This window comes from Chinchilla lanigera, unplaced genomic scaffold, assembly GCF_000276665.1.
Source record: "Chinchilla lanigera isolate Chin_1 unplaced genomic scaffold, ChiLan1.0 scaffold00066, whole genome shotgun sequence".
NCBI lineage: Eukaryota > Metazoa > Chordata > Mammalia > Rodentia > Chinchillidae > Chinchilla > Chinchilla lanigera.
The window spans coordinates 12,239,750-12,250,929 of NW_004955467.1; the positions used below are offsets into that span (position 1 = coordinate 12,239,750).

Below are 11,180 nucleotides of genomic sequence, written 5' to 3' on the forward strand. Positions count from 1 at the left end.
CTCAGATCTGCTGTCCTAATGGCCATTTCAGGAGAGACACACTCAGGGCCATAATGCCTGGGTTCCAAGTCTGATTGTGCTGCCTATTGCTTGTGTGATTTGTGCAAGTTACGTAGTCCCTCGGTGCCTCAGTTTCATCGGCTGAAGGTGGGGTGAGAATGACAGGACTTCTCCCATTGCCAGAAACCTTGGCATTATATTAGTGTTTGCTGTACCCACTTTGCAATCCAGAAGGCCAAGCTCAGGAAAACAGGCACTGCACCTGGCCACCAAGCTCCGAAGTGACACGTGACTCTACCCTCAGGGTGTGACCCACAGCCTATAGGCTGAGGAAGATGCAAGGACTGCAAGTGCTGCAGAGGGGCTTCCCAGGAGTGTCCGGCCCCAGGAACCTCACAGTCACCGAGGGCTAAGCGTTCAGAAAGTCGCCTCCCTCTCTGGGGCTGTGGGCGGGGTTAGGAAACACTTTCAGTTTTGTTTCCTTGTCTGCCACAAAGGAACTCACCAGGAAACCTCCGGGAGTGGAATATGGAGGGAGACTTCCAGGTGTGCGGAAACTGGTAAGAAGCCACTTTCTGTAGCAGCCGGCTTGACGCTGGATATCAGGACAGGAGACGGGAGAAGGCTGCTTCTGTCCAGGCAGAGAAAACACCCAGGAGGGGAGGGGAGGGGTGAGGAGGGGCGGGGAAAGAAGCAGATCTCCAAACAGGCTGTTCGGTGCTATCCAGCTTCACAACACCCGGCCAGCTCAGCCATTTTGAGCTTTGGAGGTCAGCCCTGAGATTGAGCAGCCAAGCTAATTGTCCATAGAGCTTAGTCCTCACTTGGGTTTCTGGTATTGTGGTCTTCACGCCAGTCTGTGAAAGAAAGTGGCTGAGGGAGGGTCTCCAGGCCCATTTCATCCTCACCTGCAGAGGGGCGGGGCAGACAGGGTAGGGGCAGACAGGGTAGGGGGCCAGGACTGTAGCCTGATGGAGCCTCACTCTCTGAGCTCCTTGCCTGTGGCAGGAGCCTGGGTGGAGCATCCCCAGAGAGCTGTGCTCCATCTAGGTCTTTTGAGATCTCTGGTCTCTGAGCCAGCTGGGGAGAAAGAGGTTAGGGAACAGGCCAGGCAGAGCAGAGTGGAGAGAACAGAGGAAAGGGAGGTGAAGGTGCCCGTGTGCATCGGGCTGGGTGGCTCATTCAGACCAACAGCAGTGATGTTTCCTGTGCCGGGGACTTGGGCATGCGCCTCTCCTAGACATCTAAGGCTTTGGGCTACAGCGTCTGAGATCCTTTCACCCAAGCTGCCCCCCGCGAGAGCTGATAGAAATGAAAGGTGTCATTTCTTGGTGATGAGGACTGTTAGAGAAAAGTGCCCCGCCTCAGGAGCAGGAAACTTAGACACCTTCATTCATTAGGGCCTTCTAGAAGGGCCTTAAGCCCTCTCTAGTGGTTATCACAGGTGGGCCTGGGGGCAGGGGCCTCCGGATGGACCTCAGTCCCTTGCTTTGGAGGTTCTAAACACTTCCGCCCTTGCAGGAAGTGCAGGTATAGCGGGGCTGTGTTACTGACTGGCTTGGGCCCAGCAGGTGTACCAGAAAACAAGAAAAGAGATTTGGATAGTTGTCATTTCGTTTTTATAACAGCTTTATTGAAGTATCATTGGCATAAGCTGCACCTCTTTAAAGTACATTGGACGCTTTTTGATGCACATTATATACCTGTGAGTCCATCCCATGAGCTAGGAAATGAAGCTCACCATCACCCCAAAATCTCCCTGGGGCCCCCTGAAATCCCATCATCCTATTTTCCATGCTGATGGCTTCTGAAGAGCTTGCTCTAGATGTGAGGCCAGACTTCCTGTTTTAGGTACTGTTCTTCTTCTCCCTTGTTCTTGTAGCAAGAAAAGTGTGCCCTCTGCCCACTTCATCCTCCATGAGGTCCACTGCCTTCGGTTTCTGGCCCCTAAGTGTGAGGAGCCCGTTCCAGGGATGAAGGTGCAGGAGCAGAGGCACCAGCAGGTGAGCAGGTGGCAGGAGAGGGATCTTCCTGCCCAGCAGCAACTCAGGACTCACATGGCCTCCTGCGGGCAAATCATCTAGACCCTCCAACTTCAGTTTATGAAAAGAAAACACTAATCCTGTTTTTCTCTTGCTAAATGAACTCTACCCACTTTTCCAACTGTTTCTCTTTTTCCTTTCTTGGTTTTTTTTATTTATTTTGGTGGGGCAGGGATTGATACAGGGCCTCACTGTGTAGCACAGACTGACCTTAAACTCTTGATTTATTGCTTTGGCCTATTGGGTGCTGGGAGAGCAAGAGCACACATCTGGGCCCAGCTTCAAACCCTTCCTCTGCAGGTTTATGGGTTGGACAAGGTAAAGGGTTCCTGTTTCAAAAAAGGTCAAATGTTCTGAGATTCAAGAACAAAAGAAACAGGAAAGGAGGCCCCCAGAAGGCAGACATACTCAGCCAGTTTTTCCTTCCTGCTTTTTCATATCAGTCCCTCTTGGGTCTTCATTTGTCTTTCTGGAAATCCTTAAGCTAGACATCTGTTTCAATTCAAAGTGGTCCAGCAATGACTTCTTGCAGCACTGAGCTGGGTGCTAGAGGGAAACTGAAGTAGCCACACCTGATCCTTACCCTTGGGAGCTCACAAATCCCAGCCTGGAGCACCTGAGTCAAGGTGCGTATGGGGAAAGGCCAGGGCTGCAGGCTGCAGCCCATGTCTCTGTGTGTTTAGGTCAAGTGTGCGATGTGTCAGCAGAGTGTGGCGAAGTCCTTCCTGGAATTGCATGAGGTGAGTCAGGTGTGATCCTGGGAGGAGAGGGAGAAGGGCGGAGAGGCCACTCCATTCCTATCCACCTGGGCTTAGAGCAGGGGAGAACCAGCCACCTCGGGCACACGGGTCCTCCTGCATCTGGACGCTGGACAGAAGGACTTTCTGTGGTTCATGAGTCCAGGAGAGCTTGTATCTCTGGCCCTTCCATCACTTTCTGTGATTGGTTTCAATTCCTGGGGATGGGCTCATTTTCCTGACCTGTCCTCGGTCCAGTGGCCAGTCATCACGCCCTTCCTGATGCCTCTCACAGACCAAGGAATGCCAGGAGCGCCCTGTCAAGTGCAAGTTCTGTGAGCTGACCGTGCATCTCAGCAAGCTGGAGACCCACGAGTCCCACTGTGGCAGCCAGGCCCAGCGCTGCCCGCACTGTGACCAGCTTATCTTGCTCTGGCTGCTGGCCCAGCACAAAGACGTTTGTCAACATGAAAAGGCTCTGTCCACGGAAGGTGAGCAGCTAGGAAAAGGTGGGGAGGAAGAGGGAAGCAACGAGGCCCAGAGCCTCTCTCCAGTGGGATGAAAGACCAAAAACCCCCCAGGCCACAAAGGAGAAGGATATTCAATGCACATGTTTCAATTAAACTGGCTGTTCTCGCTCTGCACCACGCACGAGAGAGTGGCCTTCTTGTGTGTCTGCTGTGGTCTTTACATTGGGGGGTGCAGTTTGAGAGCTGCATATCCAAGAAAGGAAGCAATCATGAACCCTAACAGTGGGGGCTTTCTTTGAACTCCTCCAGCACAAACCTAGCTTGGTGAGAGCCACCTAAATCCTTTTATAGATGAGAAACCTTAAGCCAGGCGTGATGACACACACCTGTCATCCCAGCACTCTGGAGGCTGAGGCTGGAGGATTGCCGCAAGTTCAAGGCCAGCCTGGGTTACGGCATGAGATCCCTGTCTCAAAGAACAAAATACAGATACAAACTGACACAGAAAATGAAGCAGGGGCTTGCCAGAAGTGAAATCATACTGGATACTTGAGTTTCCCAGGACAAAATCTACACCTTTGTCCACCATTGTGATAGCTTGGCAGGAACCAGCTGTGACCCCTCCTGACCTTTGGGCCTGTGTGTTGGCCCCCTGATGTCATCCCCTTGTGTCCTAGTTACCTCTTCCTGGTGATGTGTTTCCTGAGGACACAGCCATGAAGACACAAGATCTTCTGTTGACTTTACTGGTTGTGGTGGTGTCACAGTAACACAGGGGAGAGCCTAAAATCCTTTAGACCATAAATATCTCCTAGTAAACAATCTTCCCCAAGTCAAAACTGGCCAGTGATTGGGGCTGGGGATTTAGCTCAGCTGCACAGTGCCTGCCTGGCATGTGCAATGTTGTGAGTTCAATTCCCGGTACTGGAAAAAAAAAAAAAATTGTGCTCTTAAGGGTCTGGAGATTTAGCTCAGTGGCACAGCGCCTGCCTGGCAAGTGCAACGTTGTAAGTTCGATTCCTGGTACCGGAAAAAACAAAAAAACAAAAAACAAAAAACAAAAACAAAAAAAAACTGGCCAGTGAAAACCTGGAAAATATGAAGTTTGTATCTATTTCTTTCATTCCAATTTGCTAAGATTTCGTACAACCAAAACAGTTAACAATACAACTTCAGTACAACACATCTTCACCACAACCTTGTATACAGCTGACGCTTGTTTGAGTCACAGAACTTGAAAACTGGTAGAATAAAAGTTTATGACTCGCTTCATCTCCTTAAAAAACAGCTCTGCTCCTTGAAAATGTGTCTTCAGCATTGCATGCTAACCTAGGGCACATGCACATGGTGGACACAAAGGAAAAGATGAGGGCGTTTGTTTGTTTGTTTGTTTGACTGATTTTTATGAGATAGAGTCTCACTATGTAATTCAGGCTGACCCTGAACTCACTATGTAGCCCAGGCTGGGTTCCAACTCACAGCAATCCTCCTGCCTCAACCTCTTAAATGCTGGAATTACTGGTGTGTGCTACCACATCTGGCTTAATGTGGTTGACTGAGCTAAGGGTTGCACATACAGCTGAAGATCCCTCCTGTGTGAGAAACCAAGACCAGGCAGGCTGCAGGCAGTTCATGCTCATGAATACCGACCAGGTGGCCAGTTAGGGGAGGGTTAGGGTAGCCATCCTCAAGGGCAATCATTTGTGGTGTTGTTTCTCTGCTTACTCAGGAAAAAGAACTTTAGTTCATGAGAGGAAAATCTACTGTAATTATTGCAAGAAAATAATTAAAGGAAGTATGCATAACCACTATACGGTGAGTAACAGTCATTTTCTAATGGTGCCAATATCCAGTTCACATACCCAAAAGTGTGATGTGGAAGGAAGATTCCAGCCCAGTTTTGTGTAGCACAGATCTTTTTTGCATTTTAATGCGTATTAGTACATATGCACTGTGTATAGTGATTACGCTCACTGTGGGGAGAAGGCACATGCACGTGACCTGTCTTCATTCTTTTTACTTCCCCTTCTTCCCCTCCTTCCCCCTCGCTCCACTAGTTCCTCTTCCCATTTGCAAAGGTTCTATCTCCATATTTTATGTTATCTATCTTTTATGTTGCTCTTTAAATTATTTATTTCTTACGTATATAAGAAAACGTGATATTTGCACCTTATGTTTGATTTATTTTGGTCTCAAGGTACATCCATTTTCCTATAAATGATTCAAATTTGTCCTTCTTTATGGCTAAATATACTCCATTGTATCTATATACCACATTTTCTTTATCCACGCAGGCCACATAGAGGCCACTTCCAAGATTTAACTCTTATGAGTTGTGCTGCTATAAACATAGGTATGCGTGTATCACTATGGTATGATGTGTTAACTCTTTTGGGAATATACCCATGAGATATATAGCTGGGTAGAATGGAATTACTATTTTTAATTTTTTGAGGAATCACCATAATGATTTCCGTAATGGTTGTACTAGTTTACATTCCCACCAGCAGTGTAGGAGGATTCCTTTTCCCCCACAGTCTCGCCAGCATTTATTTTGATTTCTTGACGATGGCCATTCTTTCTGGAGTAAAATGAAATCTCAGTGTTGTTTTAATTTGCATTTCTCTCATGGCCAATGATGCTGAGCATTTTTACATGTGTTTGTTGGTCATTTGTCTTTCTTCTCCTGAGAAGTGTCTATTCATTTCAATTGCCTGTTTTTTTGATTGGGTCTTTTACTTTGGGCAGATATTAAGAGTAACTGTGGTTTTTGTTTTTTGCTTTGAACAAAAATAGATTTTTGCAAATTGCTTTAGGTGAATTTAGCATACCTAATTGGTCTTTGTTTGTGCCCAGCCTCCCGCTCAAGGAGCATCCTTTACCAGTCCTGGTACCCCTCACCACACTTGACTGTCTCCAGCCTGCAGGGTCTGTGCCTTGTGATTGGGTACCTACGAGGACCTGCTTAACTGTTTTCTTCCCAATGGTAGTCTTCTTTATTAGACTGTGAGCTCTCTGGCAAAACCTCATGGCTTACTCCCCCTTCTAATCATAAAGATCAGGACTGGATACAAAAAGGGGACTCTGCTGAGCTGCAATGATGTGATTGGTTGATTGATTTTTGACTATGACCAACTCCCAGGCTTGTCCCTCCATAGCCCTAGGTGCCTTTTAGTGCATTACTGTCCCCTTCTTCTCTTCTTGCCATAGCGTCTCTTCAAGGAACACCTCTCCTCCTCCGTGGGCAGAGATGTTTACTTTTCTAAACTTCACTTCATAGAACTATAGAATATTAGAACTAAAGAGACTTTAGAGATGTTCCAGATCCTTGCTTTTTTTAACTAGTGTATTAAGACGCATCTAAAATTTGCCATTAATGCCACTTAATACATTTACATTATTATGCAGTTGTCACCACTATCTGGAGAATGTTCCAGAACATTTCATCACCCCAAAAAGAAACCCTACACTCATTAGCAGCCTCTCTTTCCAGTGACTGGAAGTCATTAATGTGCTTTCTGCCTCTGTGGATTTTCCTATTCTGGATATTTCAAATAAGTGGAATCATATCATATGTGATCCAATGTGACTGGCTTCTTTCACTTAGTATAACAATTTCAAGGTCCATCCTTGTATCAGCACTTTGTTCCTTTTATGGCCTTTTTATGAAGCTACCTACTCCCCTTCACAATGCTCAGATTGGCAGCCAAAGAAACCAGCAATCATTTGAAGGTGGCAGAGAGGTACATAGCTGTGACAACCATGAAACTGGATTTGTGGTCGGAAACCTTGAATTTTTGTTCTGCTCTGCTATGTACTGGCTATGTAAGCTCTATCAGCTTCTTTCTCATTCTGTGAAAAATGCGCGTGCATCTATCTGGGCATGGAAAGAAGGCATCCCCAATCACTCAACACCAGGTCCACCTCCCCACCGGCATCCACACACACACGCACAGCCTTCCCGCTATGTTGCTGTGTAAAGCCCGCCCTCATTGGTGCACTGTAGCCCTTCTTTCTTGCTGCACAAGGCCATTGCTACACTGCCCCAGCCGCACCCTCCAGCATGGAGAGGTGAATTGCGCTGTACACAGAGACAACAACAAAACCCTCAAAACTGTTCACTCTGCTGTGTTCTAACATTTTTCATGATCATGAGTTGTCAGAGAGGTAATACTAACAATTACTTATCTCAGTGGCACTATCTTTGCCCTGGATGAAAGACTTTTTTAAAAAATTTGACAGCTAAGTACCGAAATAATGTACATGAAGTGGTTTCATAGTTCTCAGTCTTTACATTAACATGACACCCTGAAACACTTCTCTTACATCCATTTCCTGCCAGTTATCATCTTCTTTTATTGTATTTTTTATCAGTACATATTTGTCAAACATATTGATCACATTCACCATAGGGAATTTGTACCTGTACATGGTATATCTTAGCTCTCTTTTTCCCATTCCCCTCCCCTCCCTTCACCCCTTCTTCCCCTCACATTTACAAAAGCTTTGTTTACATGTTTCCCCTCTGTTCTGTTTTGTTTCCTTTCCCTTCCATTCTTTCCCCATCCCACTCCCTTGTTCCCCCTCCCACTGGAACATGTTCTTCCTACTTCCCAATGTCTGCCCTCCGTTATGCTCGTACTCACCCTTTGGGTTCCTCACACACACAAAGCAATGCAATATTTAAACTTGTGTGTCCAATTTACTTCCCCTAAGATTATGGTCTCAAAGTGCATCCACTGTCCCACAACTGACTCAAGTTTATCCTTCTTTATGGTAGAGTAGTTCTCCATTTAAATAAATACCTTTTCTTTATACATTCATCTTTTGATGGGCCTATGTACTACTATAAACACAGATATGCATATTTCAACGTGGTCTAAAGCTTTTAATTCTTTCAAAAAGTTACCTAGAAAGGGAACAGCTGAGTCAAATGGAACTTCTATGCATATTTCAACGTGGTCGAAAGCTTTCAATTCTTTCAAAAAGTTACCTAGAAAAGGAACAGCTGAGTCAAATGGAACTTCTAGTTTTTTGAGGAGTGTCCATACTGATTTCCATGGTGGTTGTACCAGTTTACACTCCCCTCAGCAGTGGAAAAGGGTTCCTTTTCCCCTACAACCCCTCCAGCATTTGTTATTGGTTGATTCTTGATGACAGCCAGTCTTTCTGAGATGGAATCTCAGTGCTTTTTTATAATTTGCATCTCTCAAATGACCAGTGACCTCAAACATTTTTTTATATGTTTGCTACTCACACTTTTTCATCTGAGAAGTGTTTATTCATTTCAGATGCCCAATTTTTGGACTGGGTCTTTAAATTTGAGAGGTCTAATTTCTCTGAGTTTTTTACATATTCTAGATGTTAGTTCTTTGTCTGAGGAGTAGCTGGTAAAAATTTTGTTCTGTTCTGTGAGTTGTCTCTTCACTCATTGGTGGTTTCTTTTGTTGTGCAAAAGCTTTTTCATTGGATGTGATCCCAGTTGTTGATTCATTGTAATATTTCCTCTGAGATCAGGGTTTTGTCCATAAAGTCTTTGTCTATTCCTATATCTTCCAAAGTTTTACCTATTCTATCTTCCAGCAGATTAAGTGTTTCTGTTTTTATATTTAGATCTTTGACCCATTTCAATTTTGGTTTAGTACATGGTGAGAGATATGGGTCTAGGTTCAATATTTGGCATGTGGAAAGCCAGTTTTTCCAGCCCCATTTATTAAAGAGGCTATCTTTCTTCCGCTGAAGGTGTTTGGCCCCTTTGTTACGAATAAAGTAGCTGAATGGGCTTGGAGTTGTTTCTGCATCTTCTGTTCTGTTCCACTGATCTTTGATCTGTTCTGCAGGGTTCTATTTCCCAGTACCATGCTGTTTTTATTATGGTAGCTTTGTAGCATAACTTAAAAGCAGAGATTGTGATGCCACCTGCCCAGCTATCATCTTGTTTCCCAGTGTAACAAAATATTTGAACTAGTTATCTATAGACACTGCCCCCATTTTTTCTTACATTCTTTTTTGTTTGGTTTTGGTTGTTTTTGTTATTTGTTTTGTTTTTGAGGCAGGGTCTTTCTATGTAGCCTTGAACTCACTATTAGCCCAGGCTAATAATGATCCTCTTGGCTCAGCCTCCTAAGTGCTGAGATTACAGGCGTGTGCCACAACACCCAGCTCTTCTTCCATCCTTACACCCAGCTCTTCTTCCATCCTTACACTCACTCCAGCCTCGCTTTTGCACCCAGTACTAGCCCCAGCTGTATGAAAAGTGCACTTATCAGAGTCAGTGCTGACCTTGGCATAGTGAAAACCGGTGCTCAGTTCTCAGCTGTCATTTCATGAAGCGCATTAACCTCACTCCCTCCTCCTTGATTTGCTTTCTAGCTTCCAGAGAACTACATGACTCTGATTTCCCATAACTGCAGTGGTCTGTCCTTTTCTAGTCCCTCCAACCTCTTAACTTGTCAGGACAAGGCAGGCTTACTTAGTCTCTTGTCTTTTTTTATAGTGAAAAAAATTGTGAGTTTAGAATGAGCCAGATGGGTTGAGTTCAGATGATCCTAGTTTTGCTGCAGCACAAAGTATGCTAAGCAGGAGCCGGCTGACCACATCCCTTCCCTCCGTCAGGCCGGATCAGGAAATGCCCTTGGTCACCAGCGTCACAGACCTTCCACACAGCCTGTCTGAGCTGCTGCTTGTTGGCCTTGACATCCACAGTGAGCCCGAGTGTGTTGTCCCTTGTCTTCTTCATGGCTGACCCCATGGTCATGGAGACTGATGATGCCATAGTGGTCCAGTTTGTCTGTCCTGGGGGTGATTTTTCTGGGGTATTTGGGCAGCTTCCAGAGCTGCAATGGCTTGGGTAGCCTTGGGAGGGGCAGGAGCTTCCTTCTGCAGCAGGCGCCATCTTAGTCCCTGGTCTTCAGGCTCTTCTATACCTGTACTCACTACCTCAGTCATCTCACCCAGACTCTCAGTTTCAAAAGTGCTGTATGTACATGGACACCGTCTACTTTATATCTTGGTATGGGCATTTTAACCCCAAATAGCAGAATCATATATCACCACCTAGTCAGCATCTTCGCATGAACGCAGGGTAGACGTCTCAACTGTGACTCATCTGAAATTGGCCATCTGCCTTTGCCCATCTCGGGTCACAGCAGCATGATCCCTCCAGTCATTTGGGACACAACTTCAGGTACACCCTTGGCTCCTCTCCTGTCCCCAGGAAGTGCTGTTGCTCTGCTGTGAACCACCGCTATTACTAGCCTGCAGGCTGTGGTGGTGTTATGGTCGATACATTGTGTCAACTTGAGTAGTCTAGAGGTTTGGCTAAGTGACTCAGCAGGGAGCCAGGGCGCTTACTTTATAAACATCCTGAGCCTGTGGAAAAGGAGGGCATGGAGATTATGTGAGTGCTGCATGCTCCCTGGGTGGGCATAGCCTATTTACAATGTAAGAAAAGAAAAGAGGCTGCTTGCCGCCATATCCCCCCTTTGCTCTTGTTTGCTCTTTGCTATCTTCTGCCTCCGAGCCGGCCAAGTATGGACTAAAACCTCTACAAACTGTAAGCTAAATAAACTTTTCCTTCCTGCATTTTGGGTGTTGGGTATTTTGTCCCAACAACGAGAAAAAAGTAACTAAGACAGGTGGACTCTTCACTGGTCTCCCCGCTTCTCACCCTGCCCGCTGCCCTCTGCTCCCACACCACAGCCCACAGGATCCTTTAAAAATACCACTCAGCTGTTTCACACTATTCAAGATCTGTGCTGACTCCTGCCTCACCTCACACATGAAAATCCCTGCAGGGGTCCTGGAGCTCTGTGACCTCTGTGCCTCCTTCCCTCTTCCCGCCTCGCTAATCTCACCTCCCACTCCTTTCCAGCTCACTAGGTGGTTCATGGCTTCTCTCTCTCTCTCTCTCTCTCTCTCTCTCTCTCTCT

At 46.1% G+C, this 11,180-nt stretch overlaps 1 protein-coding gene across 2 annotated transcripts in view; it reads left to right on the plus strand.

Moving 5' to 3' along the window:
* The first annotated feature begins 325 nt into the window (after positions 1 to 325).
* Xaf1 (XIAP associated factor 1) overlaps positions 326 to 11,180 on the plus strand; it is a 17,521-nt gene continuing 6,666 nt past the window's right edge. The window contains exons 1-5 of one of the 2 annotated variants that reach the window (XM_005399676.2): positions 326 to 560; positions 1,883 to 2,003; positions 2,726 to 2,782; positions 3,075 to 3,270; positions 4,979 to 5,064. In XM_005399676.2, the coding sequence (XP_005399733.1) occupies positions 529 to 560; positions 1,883 to 2,003; positions 2,726 to 2,782; positions 3,075 to 3,270; positions 4,979 to 5,064 (492 nt within the window). In that variant the 5' untranslated portion in view covers positions 326 to 528. The remainder of the gene's footprint in view (positions 561 to 1,882; positions 2,004 to 2,725; positions 2,783 to 3,074; positions 3,271 to 4,978; positions 5,065 to 11,180) is intronic. The other variant, XM_005399677.2, reaches the window with a different exon arrangement.